The sequence below is a fragment of the Sphaerodactylus townsendi genome, linkage group LG06, assembly GCF_021028975.2.
Source record: "Sphaerodactylus townsendi isolate TG3544 linkage group LG06, MPM_Stown_v2.3, whole genome shotgun sequence".
Taxonomy (NCBI): domain Eukaryota; kingdom Metazoa; phylum Chordata; class Lepidosauria; order Squamata; family Sphaerodactylidae; genus Sphaerodactylus; species Sphaerodactylus townsendi.
The window spans coordinates 110,257,417-110,278,738 of NC_059430.1; the positions used below are offsets into that span (position 1 = coordinate 110,257,417).

The 21,322-nt window shown below is 45.7% G+C and overlaps 1 protein-coding gene across 5 annotated transcripts in view; it reads right to left on the minus strand.

Annotated features, from left to right (window-relative positions):
- Positions 1 to 1,926: 1,926 nt before the first annotated feature.
- The window catches only part of TMEM200B (transmembrane protein 200B), a 35,003-nt gene continuing 15,607 nt past the window's right edge, over positions 1,927 to 21,322 (minus strand). The window contains exons 1-4 of one of the 5 annotated variants that reach the window (XM_048502048.1): positions 12,655 to 12,748; positions 12,222 to 12,320; positions 4,558 to 4,802; positions 1,927 to 4,075 (exon numbers count right to left, since the gene is read on the minus strand). In XM_048502048.1, coding sequence (XP_048358005.1) covers positions 2,698 to 4,023 — 1,326 coding nt within the window. In that variant the 5' untranslated portion in view covers positions 4,024 to 4,075; positions 4,558 to 4,802; positions 12,222 to 12,320; positions 12,655 to 12,748 and the 3' untranslated portion in view covers positions 1,927 to 2,697. Of the gene's footprint in view, positions 4,076 to 4,557; positions 4,803 to 12,066; positions 12,321 to 12,654; positions 12,749 to 21,322 lie in introns of those variants that run through there. The other 4 variants (XM_048502047.1, XM_048502046.1, XM_048502045.1 and 1 more) reach the window with 4 other exon arrangements.

The window sequence follows — 21,322 nt, forward strand, 5'->3', positions numbered from 1 at the left end:
CACATTCTCCCTTTAAATCCATGCTGAAGGGGGTGGATTTAAAAGGAGAATCTGGGGAAATTTGGGGGGTGCCTGCTGTCCAGGAGATTTTGGGGTGCAATTGTTAAGATAGCAGCACCAAAATTTCAGAGTATCTTTAGGAGACTCTCCTGATGATATCTCCCAGGTTAGGTGAAGTTTGGTTCAGGGGGTCCAAAGTTATGAACCCTCAAGGATGTAGCCCCCATCTTCTATTTGCTTCCATTGGAAACAATGGGGATGGGGGCACCCCCTTTGGGAGTCCGTAGCTTTGGACCCCCTGGACCGAACTTCACCAATCTGGGTGGTATCAGTAAGAGACTCTCCTAATGACATCACCGAGGTTTGGTGAGGTTTAGTCCAAGAGATCCAAAGTTATGGACCCTCAAAGGTGTAGCCCCTATCTTCGATTAGCTCCCATTGGAAACAATGGGGGATGGGGCACCCCTTTTGGGAGTCCATAACTTTGGACCCCCTGAACCAAACCTCACCAAACCAGGGTGGTATCATCAGGAGAGTCTCCCAAACACTCCCTGAAAGTTTAGTGCTGCTAGCCTAAAAACTGAGCCCCTTGCAGGCCAAAAACTGAAAAACACTAAAAATACAAAACAACTCCACAAACAGAGGGCGGAGCTTTGGACATGCAATGGGGGTGTGTGTGTTTTGAACCTGAGAACCCCCCCTTATCTATGTCCTTGGCCCAGCCACTGAGTCACAGTCCCTTCCCAAGTAGCTTCTTCAAATATTCTGAGTGGTTTGTTTTCATAGCTTATTGTTTCAGTTGTGAGTCACCTTGAGGAGGACCCTGCAGAGGTGGAATTAAAAAACCCCACTGAATAAATAAATGTTACTGCCATGGCCTCTCTGGCTACTCTCTGACTGAAATCCCTCTTCTTTCTCTGAAGTTCATAAAATAACAGGCTGTACTTTGCACAGGGTTTAACGGGAATAATCAACCTCTCTGGTTTCCAAACTCTTTCGGGTTCAAATCAAGGTTCAGCCAACTTCTGGCAACCCCGTGTGGTTTTCAAGGCAAGAGAAGTTCAGAGACGGTTTGCCATTGTCTGCCTCTTTGTAGCAACTTCTTAGGGAGTCTCCCATCCAAAAACTAACCAGGGCCAACTCTGCTTAGTTTCCAAGATCTAACAAGAACAGGCCAGCCTGGACCATCCAGGACAGAGTTTCACCAACTAGATTAGAGATGCTCAACCTTTTGGAGCCTGTGGGCACATCTTGAATTCTGACATGGCCTGGTGGGCACAGCAACAAAATGGCTGCTACAGGAAGCCACCAAATGATTGCCACAGCTTAATTCCAGTGACACAATGGAGATCCTTGTGCTGTGGCCAGAAGCTGCTGTCAAAGCAACTTTTAAAAGCACGTGCACAGCCAATCAGAAGTCTTGCTTGGAAAACCTGGCCAGAAGGTGCCAGAAAAGGTGTTGGGGGCACCATATTGGAAACTCCAGAGGTAGATGTCCTCTATGGGCAAGGATTGCATAGGTGATGAGAATGCCCAAGAGCTGAAACCTAGTCTGAATTGCTAGGCTTTCTCCCTTTTATGTGCAACAGACCTCTCTCTGTGATACACCTCTGAAGATGCCAGCCACAGGTGCAGGCGAAACGTGAGGAACAAGATCTACCAGACCATGGCCACACCGCCCGGAAAACCCACCCCAACCAATTATCAGCTTGAGAACTCTCTCAGTCGCACCAACCTCACAAGGTGTCGTGGGGAGGGGAAGGTGATTGCAAAGGTATAAAAATCAACTCTTCTTCTTCTGAACTAAAAACTCCAAACTGTTTAGCCTTTCTTGGCAGGGGAGGAAGAGGACGATGCCCACTGAAGCCAGCTGGTGAGCTTAGATTAAAAGGAAATTCCACACAGTCAGTTAAGTGACTCAAGTTCTTGGCAGCAGAGAGGGTATCATTTAATATCCCTGTTTGGTTGTACATACCTCGTGATTCTCTAAAAGCCCTGGAATGGAAGACTCACCACTTTTCAGGATTTTGCCTAAAAATATCCCACTTTCTCCGAACCCCGATAACAGATTGAGAAGAATACACTTTTTAAAAAACCTCTTAAAAATCTTGCTCCTCAACATGGCGGGGGAAAACCCACAAACACTGACTGTAAAAGTTTAGAAAGACTCCATTTACAAAATATATAATCTCACAATTTTCAAAAATCCATTCTCGGTACCTTGGGAAGCACTAGATACTCATTAAGATACTCATTAAGATACTCATCCATCAGTCCCCAGGAATAGTTACCCAGTCGCAGCCCTATCAATGAGGTTGCAGAGGGGACTGAACTCTTGATGAGCAGTTCTCAACCGATATCCCTGCTCAAAAAAGTAGAACTTTTTCCCATTTCTTTACCAAGGATGTTCACAGGCAGAGAAAGGGAGAAAGGTTGAAGGAGGTTCTTATAAGGCAAGAAGAAAACAGGCCCTGGAGAAACATCGATCCGTTAAGTGGCCTCTGACCCATGTCTTCTTGGCTGGTCTATGCTTGGCATTGCAAACTGGCTGAGCATTCATCACTGCTAAGTCAGTTTCAAAATAGATGTATATTTATACACGCTCACACACTTACATCCCCTCTCAACCATACCCAAGATGACCCAGCGGACCACATAGAAGAAATCACCATCAAATATGATTCCCCTGCCGCAAAATCAGACCTTGGAACCTGCTTCCATTATAACCTCCGGCAAATTCTGTCCACTCTCACCCCTGCTAAAATCCCTGGCTGCTTCCAAAAGCCGGTCAGAGGATTCGCCTCTGCTTCCCAGCTTCGTACAGTTGACTAAGCCAATCTGGTCAAGCCTCGGCCAGCTCCTGTGTTTCCTCTCTTTGACCGGGGCCACTGAGCGCACCCCTGGCTGGCCAAGATCCAGGGATCTGGAGTGACCTGGCAAAGGGATCTGAGTGTCTGAGCCGAATCTTCTCTTCGTGCATTCAGCATGCAGGAGTTTTTCAAACGAGTCGGCAGCGGGAGATCCGTTATCCATCTCAATCATGACATGGCTGCCACGGAGGTTGTCTCTGCTGGAAGCAACGCTGCCACAACCGGGTAAGACGGTCCACGAGAGCCTCAGCACTTCCTCTCTCTCCTCTGGCAACTGGATGGAATAGCCCTCTGAGTCCTGGATGGGGGAGACACCCTGGTTCTCAAGAAGACAGTTGTTGAGTTTAATGAGAGGCAGCGACAGGGCGTTGACTGCTGAGGAGATGACGGGCTCTCCTCCACAAGCAAAGGACAGGCTGGGGTTCCGGCTGAGGTTCCCTTGTGCGGAGTTACCAGAGTCTGAGCGGATGCTAACAAGGGAGGCAGAAGGTGAAACTTGGTGAAGAAACTGAGCTGTAGTCTGAAGTCTACTGGATCTGTAAGCGTTAGCCCACTTCTTCATCGGGCTGGGACAGGACTGGAAGCCATCTGAGGAGAGGTCCACTTCATAACAGCTTTCCACACACTTGGTGTCGGCCTCAAAGGTGGATGGGGTAAGCCTCTGCTGGAAGTAACTGCTAACGGGGCTAGTATCCTGAGGGAGACCCAGGGTCATGGAATAGAGTTCCCTCTGCATCAACAGACGGGTCTCCATATCCCTGTTCTCATACAGCATGGTGTTGGCACAGATGAAGATGAAGAGACCAATGCCCATAATAACAGGCCCAATAAGCTTTAGCTTCTCGCTGTACAGGAAGAGGCGGGGATGGGGAGAGATTTTAACTTCCTTCTTGAGATCGTCTGCAGTGCTGGAGTTCCCCGGCCTACTTCCAGATCGCGTCCCGGGTGGGCCACGGTGAGGCCAGTACCCGATCACAGCTATGGTCATGCCCACAAGGACTACTGAGATGCCCACCATCACAAAGGCCCCCGATGGGGAGCGCATCCGCAGTTGTCCCTTTACAGTCACCTCAGAGGGAACCTTGCGCCTGAATCTGCGCCGGTGCCATCGGGAAGGTCCCCCTGACTTCTTTGCAGGGTTATCGTTCTTCATGGCTCTTGAAGCTTCACCGCCTCTTGCTGCCTTTGGGTCATCCGCAGGCCATCTTTCAACAGTTGGAAGAGAAGAGAAAGAATTAGTGCAAGACAAAAAAAAAGCTGATGATTATATTTATTTATTTAGATTAGGGTCCCCAATCTTATTGAGCCTGTGGGCAGTTTTGGAATCTGGACACACTGTGGTGGGCATAGCCACAAAATGGCTGCCACAAAACAGCGAATGCAGGAGGCACAGTCAGCCACAAAATGGCTGCCACACATCACCTGTAGGCACACAGTGAAGATCCTGGTGCTGTTGTGAATAAGGCTGCGCATCCGAACAAAGCTGAATTGAAAATAAACCTGAAAAAAAGTGGTTTCTGCTTTTTTCGGCTTTATTTTAGGTTGAAAAAATTGTGGTAATTTCAGGAAGCTGAAAAGTGGATCCTGAAAAATGCCAAATTTTTCCAGTTGTTTTTGGCTGTTTTGGCACCACTGCCATTAAAAAATGGGGGGGAGCCCTCCTCCCCCACCTCTCTTTCTCACTTACTTGCTAAACAGCACCTCTGAAGTCCACCTGGGCTCAGAGGTGGCAGGCAGCAGAGAGCCGAATGATTAGCTTGGCCTGGCTGGGCCCAGCATTTCGCTCAGCACCACTGCCTCTGAAATCCACTTGGACTTTGGCGACGAAGGAGGCTCTAAGCTTCATGAATAATGAATGCCAGGTTTGGCTCAACTCTGCAGCTCGGAATTTTTGAGGATCAGGTTTCAAAGGACCTGAACGTTTTGGGAAAGCTGAAAAAATCAGGAGAAACAAAAACATATTGATATGGGGTTCCACTTTTTTTTAGTTTTTCCAAAAAAAATCTGGGTTTTTTAAACCTGCACCTGAAAATACTGAAAAAATGGTGCACATTCCTTGGGGCATTGCATCCTACCTGAAAGATCTACCTGTAGAATGGATGCGTGCAGGTTTCCAAGCTCCACCCACCAGCCTACATAAGAGTCCTGCTGAATCAGGTTCACAGTTGTCTCTCCCTCCCCTCCCCACACCTGCCCTCCCTTTCCTTTTATTATTACACCCCTCTGACTAAGGGCCTTGGACAATGTCAAAAAGAAACAGAAGATAAAATACAAAACAGTAGATATTAAAATACAACGTGACAAATTAAAACCCATCTCTGTAAAGGAATACAAAACCCACAAGTGCTATTTGGTAGCAGAACGCAATATTTCCAGATTGGTGTTTGCTAGTAAAAAAGAGTTTATGTAGAATATAACGGGCATTTCCCTCGTAAACTTCTAAAAGAAACGTATCTTGGTCAATGTAAAGCCCCCTGTCCTGGCCTGAGTATTGAGCACTGAAAAGAGAGACTTCAGTTTAAAGCTGAAGCCCTTATCCAGACCCTGGACTACAATGAAGTCTGTACAAATTCAACACAGCGTGAATCTGGTGTAACAAATGAACAGTCATTAGTGACACACACACACACACACACACACACACCCCGCACACCAGTCTGATCAAAGCACCAAAGACAATTTTTCCAAAGGAAAACTATTTTCTGCTGAAAGAAAGAAAAATGGCACAGGTGGTCTCTCAAGAAAGGAAGAACTCTCCGCCGCCAGGAGCCATCTTCGCTTGATTGTTCTGCTTTCCCCAAACCTAAGAAAGCTTCGGATACAATAAGGAAAGGAGATCCACCTTTGGCACCCCTGAGTTGTTTGGAGGAAGGATGAGCGGAAATTACACAAAACCTTTTGAACGTTATTGTAAAGGCTTGCCTTGTACAGTGGGAAAGGTAGTATGTGCGTTTGTGCATGCACACACAGAAACAAACAGTTGAGCACAATCAGCAGGACGTTTTGTAGAAGGATGACCAAGACAGATATTTGTAAACAAAGCCTGCTGCTTTTAAAAAAAATGTTTTGATTAAGCTGCCATGCTCCTCACGGTCATGGTTAGGGTGGCATTTTTTTTTTTAAAGAGCATATCTTGCCTACAACATTCTTGGTACTCCTTATTAAGACAAAGAGCTGTACTGTGTGACGAGGACTGTAATAATGCCTGAAGTTAATGTTATTTATCAATAGATTTTATAATGGATTTTACAATTTATATTATATTTTTGTATAAATGGAATGCTATGTATTCACATGTATTCTGATCTTAAACTATTGGCTGGCCTAAAGGCTGTAATAAATATCTAACTTGGTACTCCAAAGCAATTGGCATATATGATAAGGGGATTCAGTCCAAAATGCTGGCATTGTGGGGGAAAAGATGCAATTTACATGCATATGTGGTTGGAATGTAAGGAGGTAGTGCAATTTTGGGAACAGGTATTGAGGTATATAGAGAAATTTATGAAAGTTAAAATAGCGTTAAATAAAGACTAATTGTTCATGGGTATTTTGGAGGATAGTAGAGTAGAAATAATACAACAATAATGTATGAAATAATGATAAGAGCTGTACATGCAGTTATAGCGTTGGGCTGGAAAGACAAGAAAATATGGACAATACAGAAATGGCTAGAATACGTTTGGAAACAAGTGCAGTTAGAAATATTTGAAATAATGTCTAGAAATCAATTATGGAAAGATAGACAGACTGATAGGATGAAGATATGGACTGGCTATGAGGACTGGATGAGAGAAGTCGGAGTCACTGAAGGAAGACGGGTGAAGAGACTGGAAAGAATGAACCTGCTGCTGCTAAGTTAAGAAAAGAAGAAGAATTCAACTTTTGGGGGGGAGGGGATAAAAAGGGGGGAAAGGATGGTTTGGACATAACACAAAGTATTGTATATGTATGGATGGAATTATTCCAGCTATATAATAAAACATTTTAAAAGTACAACATTCTTGGTTTATCAGGAGTGGGGAAGCGCTGCACAGCTGCTGCAGAGTTCACACTGCCGGAAAGGGAAGTGTCAATTTTGCGGAGGGGGTGTGAGTGCGTGTGTGGCTGGGATGGCTCTTGACTCTCAGAGCTGCCGGCAAAGGAACACCTGCCAAGCCGGCATTCTGAAACTCCTCCCTTGCCATTTTCTTGGTTTTAAAGGTATTATTAGTCTCCCGCAGAGAAAAAATGAAATGTAAAAACTCACTTATGAAAAGTGTGGGCCTGAGCCAGACTGCTAGGCGATGACAATTTCAGGAGGAAGATTAAAGGGAAGGAATTTTATTTTTTTTAAGATGACATTTCAAAGAAGTCTGGGGAAAACTCCGCTAATCCTTTTGTAAGGTACGTCCGCAGTCGTGCCTGACGATGGAACCACCCCTGAAGCCGGCCTTTTGTGTCCTCCAGGTGCCACTGAACAAAAAAAGGCTGTGTTTTAAACTCCCCCCCCCCCCTGGTGCATTCAAGCTTGTTTTCTCCCCTTCTTTTCAGTTTGCAATTGCTTGTCCCCCAGATCTCTGCTGAGAAGGACTTGGCCTTAATTGCTATCTGAGATGTGACCTCCCTTATCAACTGGTATTAAAGCGGTCTAGTCTCCTGCTGGGATGTGGGTGGTCCCAGCCCACTGGCATTTTTTTTAACAACAATCTGCTATGTGTGTGTATATGTGGCGAGGGGGTCGTAAGGGACAGGGAGCACTCTTAGAACTCATTTCTTTTGATGGGATTCATGACCACTGCACACTGATCCTTACCAAATAACCTACACAGCAGCCTCGCTTCTGGTTTGCAGCCACTGCAGGACAATATTCTCTCTAGTTCACACTGTGCCACCCATTGAGGGATCAGGAGGATCTGGGAGACCGGGTTTGGATTTTCACTCTGCTGTGGAAGTTTGCTGTGTGTGACTTTGGGCCAGTCACACAGCGCAAGCCTGACCTACCTCACAGGGATGTTGTGAGGAGACAGTGGAGAAGAAGGTGCTCTGGGTCCCTACTGGGGGGAAAGTTGAGGCATAAATAGTTTGGTTGTTGTTGGTTTTCCGGGCTGTGAGGCAGTGGTCTGGTAGACGGTCTGGTAGACGGCCACACAGCCTGGAATCCGGCCGTGAAAGCCTCCCACAGTACATAAATAGCTTATTTATCTGTGACTGATCCTCCGGCGATGGCAGCTAGCTGCTTAAAGGGGCAATTCTTTGGGCCCCTCAAGAACCCCAAACCCTGAATTTTACAGCAACTGCCATCTGAAGGACGGTCATGTCAATTTTATTAGTATTTTTCACTAATCCATTGACAATAATCTAACAGGTCACAGTTCCCATGTGCCGCTATGGAAAATAGAGTGATTTCTTTACTTCACTTACATACCGCTTTTCTCCCCAGTGAGAGGACCCAAAGGAGCTTAAGTCCTTCTCCTCGGCTCCATTTTATCCTCAAAACAACCCTATCAGGTAGGTCGGGCTGACAGAATGTGATCGGTCCAACAGCACTCATCAAGCTTCCATGGCAGATTGGGGATTCAAACTTCAATCTCCCAGATCCTAGGCTGACACTACAACCATTACACCACACTGGAGAAAGCCAAGCTGTCTTATGGACAGGGGGCCGCTAATCCATCCTTGGACTCCAACTGACAGGAACCTCTACTGCAAAACCTTCATTTAAAAAGAACAGGAACTACCAGCAACCTGACGCTCTTTCACAAGGCCTTGCATTCAGATGAGCTGCTTCCGAGTCAGTGCTCTTGCACAGCTCCCATTCAATCAGGATTCAGCGGTATTTACGCAGGGGAACTTTCTACCAGTCGGGGGACAGAGCAGCAAGAAGGCCTCCTGCACAGGCCCATTTAAAAGCACTGGAGGGGTGTTTCAATTGGTGCTCTTGTGCACATATTCTTTCAATGAAGCGTGAATGGGAGACCTTAACGCTGGACCACTTCCCATAGCGATAACTGCTCAGAAGTTATAAATCATCACCACTCTTTGTTCCGAAGATAAGCCTTTAATTCTAGAGCTGACGTTTTCCCTGCAAGGTGGCATGGGATCCTCCCTGATCTCTGCTTTTCATTACAACCTGACTCAATGTCGCATTCGACCTAGCAGCGTTTAGGCACACAAATCTTATCCCTTGAGATGAAGGAGGCCAACTCCACTGCCTTCCCAGACTGCCTTACAGGAAACGGAAGTGTCCAACAGGAAACGCAGCTCCTGATTGCCTTGTACGGTCCACTGCAACAAACTACTTTGGTCCTACTTGTGGGAAAGGCTTCTGGCAGAATTCAAACTATGTGAAAACTGGATTAAATTCAAGCTATGTGAAAAAGTCTGGAATTTAAGCTGTCTGTTCTATGCAGGAGCCGGACTCTTTTAGTTACCTGGGTGCAGCTCATCTTGCAGGCAGAAGGTTTGATCTCTGGCATCTCCATTAAAAGAATCAAGAGTCAGGACACATATAAAGGGAAGGAGTTCTGCCTAGACTCTGGAGAACCACAGCCAACTTCAGTATACACAACGCTTACCTCAATACTTATTTAAGATTTTTTAGAGAAAGACAGTATCGTGTAGCAGTTAAAGAGTCAGATTAGGATCTGGGAAACCCAGGTTTGAATTCCCACTCTGTCATGGAAGCTTGTTTGGTGACCTGCAGCCAGTTACATATTCTCAAACTCGCAGGGTTGTTGTGATGATAAAACAGAGGATGGTAAGCTGCTTTGGATCCTCGCTGGGGATAAAGGCTGGATATAGACAAAGTAAATAAAGTAAATAAAGGTCTGTGCTACTTCATCAGAATCTTATTCAAGGCAGCTTACAATTATTTATTTACATCATTTGCTCCCCTCCTTCTCCCCAAAGAAGAAAAAGAGGAGGGGTTTGGATTTATACCCAACCTTTCTATCCTGTGAGGAGACTCAAGGTGGCTTAAAAGCTCCTTTCCTTCCTCTCCCTACAACAGACACCTGGTGAGGTAGTGGGGCTGAGAGAGTTCCAAAGAACTGTGAATAGCCCAAGATCACTCAGCAGGAATATAGGCATGCCGAAACACATCTGGTTCACCAGATAAGCCTCTGCCTCTCAGGTGGAGGAGTGGGGAATCAAACCTGGTTCTCCAGATTAGAATCCACCTGCTCTTAACCACTACACATGGGAACACAAAGCACCTTACATCATTGTCCAGCTTTTCCACTTCACTTTGGCAAGGCCCCTGTGTGTACCTGGCCCAGTTTGCCAGTGAAGAGGTCCCTGCCAGCACACAAATTGCTGTGTGATTGTCCCAGAAGTCCTCTTCCACTCCCCCCACACACCAGGAGTTGATGGAAACAGCTATCAGCATTTACTCGTTAATCTACTTCCCCATAATGATTAAACTGCATAGAAAACAGGGCTGGAAAGCTTCACGTATCGGCCTGTCAAAGGCCAGATACAACTATCTAGGAATGTAAAACATTTCTTCTGCTCTGCAGAATCTCTGCTTCGGGCTGGACATCCAAAGAAGGGGCCAGTCCATACAGGCATACCTTCCCACAACCACTCTGCAACGGAACTATTAATCTAGTTTGAACTGGGTTAAAGCAGGTTGACTTTTAATCTGGCTTCAAGGGGTATGCCAGAAGATTTGCCTGGAATGAACGCAACGTCACATGCACATTTCACATTAGCTCAGGGACTTCTGGCTTTCTGTGCTGGAAAAAAAACCCATGTGGAAACAGTGTTTGTTTCTTCAAGTCGGAACCACTAAGGGCGGGGAGAGAGTGCAAAACTAAAGTCTGCCTTCCCTCCTTCTGAATCATTTCAAGAGGATTCATTTCTCCTCTATCTGAAGCACTGCAGTATGACTTTATAGAGAAAGTGAACATAAAGGGATGGTATCAAGGTCATGCTTGGGAGAGGGAGGATGTCCCAGCAAGATTGCAGCTTCCCCTGTGCTTTGATGTGTGCGTGGCAGGGGAACAGGGGCAGCAAGAGGTAAAGGAGAGTGCAGACACTGGCTGATTCCACATAGGCAACTTGGGTTCATGGAACCTGTTTCTGTTGCCTGTGCCTCTGTTTGCACAACGGCTGCAGGAGCCAGCAGAGATCGCTGGGATCACAGGAGGCAGGAGGCAGCATGGTTCACAACTGTGCAGCCGAGAATCTCCCCAGCTGAGAACCCCCCCCACCCGAGAATCCCCCCACCTACCTGAATGGCATGGCAGCCGCCCATTAAAGTATCCACTCTAATGGTAACCACCTGAGGAATCCACCACAATGGTGGATGAAAGGGGGCGTGGATTGTGAGGTAGGTGGGGCTGAGAAAGTTCCAAAGAACTGTGACTAGCCCAAGATTACCCGGCAGTAATGTAGGAGTGCAGAAACACATTTGGTTCACCAGATAAGTCTCCGCCACTCAGGTGGAGGAGTGGGGAATCAAACCCGGTTCTCCAGCTTAGAATACACCGGCTCTTAACCACTACACCACGCTGGGTCCTGTAAGAGGTGGTTTCATCTGGCTTGATGGCAAAGCATAAGAACATAAGAACTAGCCTGCTGGATCAGACCAGAGTCCATCTAGTCCAGCATTCTGCTACTCGCAGTGGCCCCCCAGGTGCCTTTGGGAGCTCACATGCAGGATGTGAAAGCAATGGCCTTCTGCTGCTGCTGCTCCCAAGCACCTGGTCTGCTAAGGCATTTGCAATCTGAGATCCAGGAGGATCAAGATTGGTAGCCATAGATCGACTTCTCCTCCATAAATCTGTCCAAGCCCTTTTTAAAGCTATATGGGTTAGTGGCCATCACCACCTCCTGTGGCAGCATATTCCAAACACCAATCACACATTGTGTGAAGAAGTGTTTCCTTTTATTAGTCCTAATTCTTCCCCCCAGCATTTTCAATGAATGCCCCCTGGTTCTAGTAGGTCTCTCGTTCAAATCCCAGCATCTAGGTCTCTCGTTCAAATCCCAGCATTGCCAGTTACAAGGATCAGGTAGTCGGTGATTTGAGACTCTGGACAGCGGCTCCCTGAGTAGACAATACTGACTTTGATACACCAGGGGTCTGACTCAGTAGAAAGCTATTTCTTGTATCCGTGTGTGACTCCTCCAGGCGCTTGGAAGTAACAAAAATACATCTTTTTAGAAATGAGAAGCGGAAAGTAAGTGAGCGCTGAGCTCCGGAAGGCTGTTCTTTGTATGAAGCTCAAGATTACTTTATTATTAGAATTCCCAAGAAAGGTTACATAATTTTTTTTTTTAAATCTAACATTAACTTCTAGGTCTCATTGACATTGTCACTCAAGCTAATTGATTAATTCCATATTTTAGTGCAGTACGTTCAACCTTGCTCAATACGAAGTCAGTGGGTGAGGCTGTTCTCTGTTGCCGTAGTTTGCCATTCATTCCCAGGGGCAGTTTCTTCACAAGCAGAATCTATCTGGCCTACAGAAGAGAAGAACAAGAGTTTGGATTTATTCCCTCCCTTTCTCTCCTGTGAGGAAACTCAAAGGGGCTTGCTGCGAACGCCTTTCTTTCTTCTGCCCACACAGACATCTTGTGAGGTAGGTGTGCTGAGAGAGTTCTGAGAGAATTGTGACTAGCCAAAGGTCACCCAGCAGGCTTCATGTGTAGGAGCAGAGAAACAAATCCGGTTCACCAGATAAGACTCCTCTGCTCATGTGGAGGAGTGGGGAATCAAACCCAGTTTTCCAGATTAGAGTCTACCTGCTCTTCATCACTACACCTCGCTGGCTCTTTGCTTTGTGCAGCCTCATACCTGTATTTTCATTCCTTTGGTGCCCAAATGTAAATGCTCTTAACATCAGGAAATAAGAGAAAAGCTGCTTCTTCTTGGCAGAATTGATGCTTTCAGGCTTTGCAAGAAATGCTATCTGTTAAAAAAAAAACACAGCAGAATATTTCCCTAATGCAGAGCATCCAAGTTTTGATGGATTTATCTGCATCATCCTATATTTTTTTTAAGAAATCCCTTTGATTTGTATATTACACTAGAGAGGATTTCACATGGAACTTGTAAGAATGGCATATGAACACAGGTGAGAAATTTAATACCTTGCTCACTCATCTTTTATCTAAAAAAAAGGCAAAACATTTTTAATAATAGTGCCCCTGTATATATTGTTCCCAAGGCAATAAAGGTGCTTAAAGCCAGCATGGTATAGCCCAGGTAGACTCTAATCTGGAGAATTACGTTTGATTCCCCACTCCTCCAGTGGCGTAGGAGATTAAGAGATCGTGTATCTAATCTGGAGGAACCAGGTTTGATTCCCAGCTCTGCCGCCTGAGCTGTGGAGGCTTATCTGGGGAATTCAGATTAGCCTGTACATTCCCACACACGCCAGCTGGGTGACCTTGGGCTAGTCACAGCTTCTCGGAGCTCTCTCAGCCCCACCTACCTCACAGGGTGTTTGTTGTGAGGGGGAAAGGGCAAGGAGATTGTAAGCCCCTTTGAGTCTCCTGCAGGAGAGAAAGGGGGGATATAAATCCAAACTCTTCTTCTTCTTCTTCCTCCACATAGGCGGATTCTTATCTGGTGAATTAGGTTTTTTTCCCTGGCTATTCTCCACATAAGTGGCAAACTCTAATCTGAAAAACCAGATTTGTTTCTCTACTCCTCCAATGAAGTCTGCTGTGTAAACTTGGCCTACTCATAATTCTCTCAGAAATCTCTCAGTCTCACCTACCTCCCAAGGTGTCTGTTGCGGGATGAGGAAAGGAAAGCCCCTTTGAGTCTCCAAACAGGAGAGAAAGGGAGGGGGTATAAGTCCAAACTCTCCTCTTTTTTTGCTAAAGGTGCAACCTTGCAAATGGGTAAGATTGACACTTGCATTCTCAGTGGTGGAATGGCCTACCTGAGGACCTTGTGGAATGGCCTACCTGAGCAGGCCGGGAAGGCTCCTGTAGTTTTGTCATTCCACAGACTGTGCCAAAACCATAAAGCTCAAGAGGGCATTTATTTATTTTTTAAACCCTAAATTTACAGCAGTCAGAGAATTAACAGTCCAGGAAGGCACCTTTAAAATGGAATAGTCCATTGTAATGATTATTGTAGGCATCACCGGCTTTTACTGCATTGTCTTTACCTTGCAATCCACTTACTGTATTGCTTATAGTTTACTTTCTTCAGATAGTTTGTGGTCTGCATTGTTTCCTAATTCTGCGATCCTAGCTCATCACTTGTTTTATGCAGTCTGATTGCACAGTTTATCTATAATCCATGCTGAGTCCCAGCACGAAAGGTGGACTGTGGTGGTGGAAAAAGCTGTCAAGTCACAGCTGACTTATGGCAACCCCTGATTGGGGTTTCAAGGAAAGAGACCTTGGGGGTAGTTTGCCATTGCAGAGGTGTGGGGGGGGGGAGAATGGCACCTGGGGCAATACCTGCTCCAGGGGCCCCCCGTGCTACACACCCCCCGCACCACACTTACCTTAGCCAGCGGGAGCCTGATGCAGGCCAAGGAGCACCCAGCGGCGGCCTAGCCAGGCTGCTCCTTCGGCTGGTGGAGGCTCCACTGGCAGGGCCGGGCCAAAGGGAGGGGGGTGGGGGTGATTCTCTGCCCCCCCCCCACATGACCAGCTGGCGTGTGCCTGGGGACATGTGACCCAACATGTTCCTGTGAGCGCTCCACCTCTGCAGCTAAGGAATGTGAATTCTGTCAGCTAAAGTTACTGACTATAAGCACATGCACTGATATCATAGAAACCACCAGGAGCAAACAGTTTACTTGTCATATTATCACAGCATCAGTATGGGTATATAGGTAAGCACATGACTATGGAAATGGAGGGGCTGGGATAACCAGGTTGGACAGTGCTTATGGCATCAGTGGGACTTAATCCAGCCCTGCCGATGGGGGACAGAGTATTTGATCTGCAGAGTTGTGGTTTCCCACCTTAATCTCTCATGAAACAGGTGCTCCCTCCCCTCTTCTTGGCATACACACAGACATGGATTTCACAATGCAAGCATTGCAGAAATCATCTCTTCTGGTTCCATCTGTTAGCCTAGATGATTCCCAAGTAGCAGCTAATTCCCTTCTATCCAGGTACTGTTGTCTACAGTAAATGAACCAGATTTAGGGGAAAGGATGTGGTTGCGGAGCAGAGCATTTTGAAATCAGAAGAGACACCAAACAAACATCGTTATAATGATCTTGTCTCTGCCCAAGAGCACTGAGATTTTACCACAGAGGTGAAGGCATGGCTGAATCAAGCCCTAGTTTCCCATTCATCCTAAACAAATTATTCCCTTGACCCCAGAGAAAAATCTGGAATCCTCTGGATTACCCTCGGTAAGTCATTAAGCAAACATTTATTTGATAGCTTGCACGAGAAGATCTGTGACGTCCACTGTCTTTTAGAATAAAAATACTGGCTTTAGAAAATAGGGTACCTAAAGAAAGAAACGGCCTGATTTTCCCTTCCGGAGAAATTCTGGCCCAGAACTCAAGACTGGTGATGCTTAAATATCCATCTCTACCTGCAGCTGTTTCCCAGCTGGTTGGGAGAGTCCATGACAGAGGTTGACCCAATAAGATATCTTGATATCCCACAATTCCATTCCTGCTCATTGGCCAGATTGCCCACAGCAAAGGAGCAGAGGATATGAACACAGACTGTTGTTCTACTGAAGGCAGTATGGTCCACACCAGTGGTAGCTCTACTGAAGACAGTATTGTCTACTCCAGTGGTACTCACCCTGGAGCTCAGAGACAACTACTGTACATTTGCCATTATTATCAACTTCAAGTGTCACATTTACTTCCATCTTTGGCATGAAGTCTGTACATGAAGTCTGGCTGAGTCTCCCAGCTTACTTATTCTTCCAGCAACAGCTGTTCCAAAGTGGAAACTACTTACAAACCATAAGCCCCATCAGGCAAGATTCTTGCCCACTTTCTCAAAACACAGGGGATGGGTGACCTGAGGAACAGTGCTCAGCAGTCCCACAAGTGGAAATGTGGCTCCTTAAAAAAAAATACCCCTACAGAAAAATGATGGGGGATTATTGTCAGTTTCAAGTCTACGCTTTCTGGATGCTACACCTGAACAACTCCTAGTCATCTTGGACAACTCTTCTGCTCTGGACCCTTTTCCATCCGCTTTCAGGCTGGGCTATAGGATATATGGCTTTGGTTGATAATCTCTGTCTGAACAGAGGCAAAGGCCACATGTCTTTATTGCTCCTACTTTATGTCTTTATTGCAGCAGTGGCGTAGTGGCTAAGAGCAGTGGCACTCTGATCTGGAGGAACCGGGTTTGATTCCCAGCTCTGCCACTTGAGTTGTGGAGGCTTATCTGGGGAATTCAGATTAGCCTATGCACTCCCACACACGCCAGCTGGGTGACCTCGGGCTAGTCACAGCTTTCCGGAGCTCTCTCAGCCCCACCCACCTCACAGGGTGTTTGTTGTGAGGGGGGAAGGGCAAGGAGATTGTAAGCCCCTTTGAGTCTCCTACAGGAGAGAAAGGGGGGATATAAATCCAAACTCTTCTTCTTCTTCTACTGGACATATCTGCACTCCATGACACAGTGGACCACACCATCTTGTTAAGGTATTTAGAGGCAGAAGCAGGCATCAGGAGACATGTTCTGGACTGGTTCAACTCATTCCTCATAGACTGCACTCAAAGGATTGCCATCAGAAACCAGCTGTCATCAGCGTGGTAGCTGTCCTGTGGGGTGCCACAGGGCATAGTCTCATCCCCTTTACCTCTATGTAAAGCCCTGAGCATCACAATCTGTGGGTTGGCTGTCATCAATATGTTGATGACCCCCCTCCACCTCTTTGCCTCTATATCCCAGTCACCAGGTAGAGTTTCTGAATTTTCACCTCCCTGCTGTAGCTCAATGTAGTTAGATAGCTAGGACTGATGTAGTTAAATGGCTTGTGATTGTGTGATTGTGTGATTGTGATTGTGAGTAGTTAAATGGCTAGGAGTGAACAAGTAAATCCTGCCAAGAAAGAGGTAATGCTGGTTGGAAAGATGGTGGTCTTGAAGGACCTTTGATGTAGCTCAGCTTCCTGTCTCAATCAAGAGTTTGGGGGTTATTCTGGATCCAACGATATGAACAAGTTAATGCAGCTGCAGAAAATGCCTCTGTCAAGACCCCAAGACCCCATGGAGTCCAGGAGCCTGTAGCACCAAGCCATTCTTGCTTCTGCTTGCGGTTGCTTGTTTAGAGTTTAGTTGTTTTCCCTAGCCAGACAGCACCTGGCTCTTATCGGGCTTCTGATCTTGGAGAATCTGCACAGGCGGAGAACGGTTTCACTTGTTGGAAAAAACCGTTAGAGACGTTCAGCACGGAATATAGGCTGAGAATGTTAAATCTAGCAAAGAATCTCTGAAGTGAACCTGTTTGTTTACTCTGATGCAATAAACTGATTTCCGTGAGCCTGAGTCTGATTACTGGGAGGTTGGTGGGCACAACAGCTTGCTTCCAACGTCATTTAGCCAGAATGGAGGCCTCCTATCTAGATTTGACCACCTGGATCCAAGCCACAGTGATATTAAGGTTGATTCGGTTGAGGCCCTTTTTAAAAGTGGGAGGGACATTCTCCCCGAACACTTCTAACCCATTATATTTGCCAGAACCCGGGTTAATTGAAAGTCGTTAAATTAGTGACTTTTCCCCTTTAACCCGGGTTTCAAATGCTTCCTGCTTGCCTGTGAAGCATTTTCTAATAGGCGGCCGCCATGCCGTGCCAGTAGGTGGGAGGGTGGATTCTCAGGTGGGAGTGGATTCTCGAGGGGTGGATTCTTGGGTGGGGGGATTCTAAGTTGATGTAAACCCAACAAAAAAGAGCATGATTTCCCTACAATAACTCTTATTTTAGGCAATTTTCCTATTCCTTGGAAACCAGACTTTCTCCTGCGTGGTCGCCCCCCAAGAGAAACAATCTGGGGAAGGAACTACTTTGGCTTGTAGTGGAAGACCATTTGGCTGGCTGAAGTGCCTTTTATGGCGCGCGCACACACAGACACACACACACACACCAAAAACCCCACAGCAACTATAGAGGCAGGACAAGCCACGCCAATAGCTGCCAGCTCATTGTCAAGAGTCACCTCCCAGTGAGGAGAGACAAGTGTCATAATCATAGCCTGCTCTGAGACAGGGCATTTAAAAATAGTTCCTTTCCGACGTCACATCCATATGCCACCCACATGGAGTGAGCAAGGGGGTGGCACTTAAAGCTCCACTGCCAAATTGGCAGCTTTGTTAGGCAGGCCAATAATTCACTTTTTGATGCTTCCAGGTCACAAAGCTTGTCCACAGGAAAACACCGGGGGTGGGGGGGGGGTGTGTGTGTGTGTGGGTGTGTGTGGGTGTGTTAGATCTGCAATTATCCTGACGGACATGTAAATGGAAAGATGGGATGCGGTTTTTTTTTCTTTTTGCTAAGCGACCAGCATGGTATAGCGATTAAAGTTTTGGACTAGGATCTGGGAAACCCAGATTCGAATCCCTACTTGGCTAAGGAAACTTTGCTAGGTGACCTAGGGCCAGACACACAGTCTAACCTACCTCACAGGGTTGTAGGGAAGATAAAACGTTGGAGAAAAGAATGATGTAAACTATTTTGGGTAAACTATTTTGCGGAGAAAGGCAGGATATAAGTAAAAGTTTTAAATACAAATAAATTCAAGGCCGGGTTATTTTTCACTTAAGTTTGTAAGCATCCGGAGAAACAATTATCTACAAAAGCGTGTGCATGTGTATAAAAGGCCATCAAGTCACAGTCAGTTTATGGCAACCACAGAGGGCTTTCAAGGGAAGGGATGAATAGGGAAGTCCAGGATTGCTATGCAGAGGCAGGCAATGGCAAACTACCTCTGTTCATCTCTTGCCTTAGAACAGGGGTCTTCAAACTATGGCCCTCCAGTTGTTCATGGACTACAATTCCCATCAGCCCCTGCCAGCATGGCCAAATGGTAGGGCTCATGGGAATTGTAGTCTATGAACATCTGGAGGGCCATAGTTTGAAGACCCCTGCCTTAGAAGAACTAAACTAGGGCATATTCTGATTAGCTCCTGAGAATTAGTGAGATTGGGCTAGCCTGGCCCAGTTGAAGTATTTCCAAATGAAAGGCCAAAATGAAAAAAACAGAAAGAGAATACCTTTTTAAATGTTATCTTTCAATTAGATAATACCTAATTGCTTCATCCTATCCACTGGGTTATAAAAATGAGCCAATTGTACAGGGGCCAGCTAGTGAAACCCAGTTTTATAGCTGCCATCTTCCTGCACACAGTCCGGCACGTGTTTTTCTGAACTCTGGGCTGCAAACCAATGGAAGTTTTTTTTAAAATTGATTAGCTGTCTGGCTCTTGAACAATTAAATCAATGCATTTAACAAGCAGGTTTAAATACATTTATGTTTCATAAATACCTGAGCAAAGCATTCTCCCTAGGATAGTTTCCCACAAGTACCTGCCAGATAGACACCAAAGGGGATAAATCTTTTTGAAGTAACTTGTCGGAGGGAAAATCTAAAGATCTGGTGCAACAGCGCAGCCCTTTGAGAGCCACCGTTCCGGAGTATTACTTGCTTTACATCCATATTGATTAACAGAGAGGCCAAGTTTACCTGTATATACTCGTGTATAAGTTGACCTTCATATAAGTCGAGGCACCTAATTTTATTACAAAAAACTGGGAAAACTTATTGACATGCGTATAAGTCGAGGGTGAGAAATGCAGCAGCTACTGGTAAATTTCAAAAATAGAAATAGATACCAATAAAATTACATTAATTGAGGCATCAGTAGGTTAAATGTTTTTGAATATTTATTTCAAAGAAAAACAGTAAACTAGCTCCGTAAGTGGAAAAGGGGGTCAACAAGAACAATATGGTGTCAACAATAACTTTAAAAGTACAAAAACCTTCGCTTTTTTGTAAGGAAGGGTTTTAAACAATGGATCTTACAATAAAAACTGGAATGAGCATGCCTGTTCACTGTGACTCAAAACTATCCTGCTTTTTAAAAGAATAGTTCATTATTTTTAGTGTACATATTTTTAAAATTGCACATGGCAGGTGTCATTTTAGAAGGGACATTCACACAACCTGTGTCAGAGGAGGAATATTTGATGTTGTAACTTGGTATCAACATTTCCAAGGTATCCTTAGGAGCCTCTCACAGTGATACCACCCTGGTTTGGTTGAAGTTTGGTTTAGGGGGGGGTCCAAGAGATTCACTGGACCCTCAAAAGGGTAGCCCCATCTACTAATAGCTTCCATTGGAAACAATGGGGGATGGGAGAACCCACTTTGGGGGTCCATAACTTTGGACCCCCTAAACCAAACATCACCAAACCTGGCTGGTATCAGCAAGAGATTATTCTGATGATACGACCCAGGTTTGGTGAAATTTGGTTCAAGGGGTCCAAAGTTATGGACCCTCAAAATGTAGCCCCATCTACTATTAGCTCCCATTGGAAACAATGGGGGATGGGGCACCTCCTTTGGGGATCCATAACTTTGGACCCCCTGAACCAAACTTTACCAAACTTGGCTGGTGACACTCCTGATGATATTCTGAAATTTAGGTGCCGCTAGCCTAAAAACTGTGCCCCTGGCAGCCAACAAAGTAAAAACCCTAAAATATTTTTTTAAATACAGCTGACTCATGTAGAAGTCAAGGGGGGCTTTTTCAGCACAAAAAATGTGCTGAAAAACTCAACTTATACACGAGTATATATGGTAATCTTTAATCAAAACAACTGATTAATTGCAATAATGTAACAATTGTTCACCTCTGCTCTTTGCCAAGAAGTCATTTATTCACCCGTCTTTAAACGAAAATCAGAGTGGTATTTGACTCCCCCCATTTTTATTTTCACAACAATCCTGCAATGTGGGTAAGGCTGACAGAGGGTTCTCCAAAGTGACTTCCCCTAGCTAGAGGGGCTTGTGTTGCAGGAAAAAAACCACTTGTAATTTGGAGGAAGGCTCTGTAGGATGGAAAAAGGCTGAGTGAAATGGGAGCAGATGGGTAGGATCCACACCAATTGATAACCCTGACTAGGGTTCACAACCTCCAGGTCAGGCCTGGAGATCTCCAGGAATTATGAAGGACCACAGAGACCAGTTCCCCCAGAGAAAATGGCTGCTCCAAAGGGTCTTTATACTCCACCATGATCCCCCCCTGCCTAAACCCCACTCTCCCCAAGTTCCATCCCCATGACTTCCTCAATAAACTTCATAGCAAAATAGGGACTTGAAGAGAATCAGTGAAGCATAGTAGTTAGAGAGTCCAACAATGCCAAGAGATCCAGTTCCAAACACTGTTTTGGAACTCAGTGGGTGGCCTTGGGTCACACACATACTCTTGACGCCCCTCTCTCAACCTAGCTTACCTTACAGGGCTGTTGATTAACATAACATGGAAGGGAAGGGAAAGATGCACATCCCTCT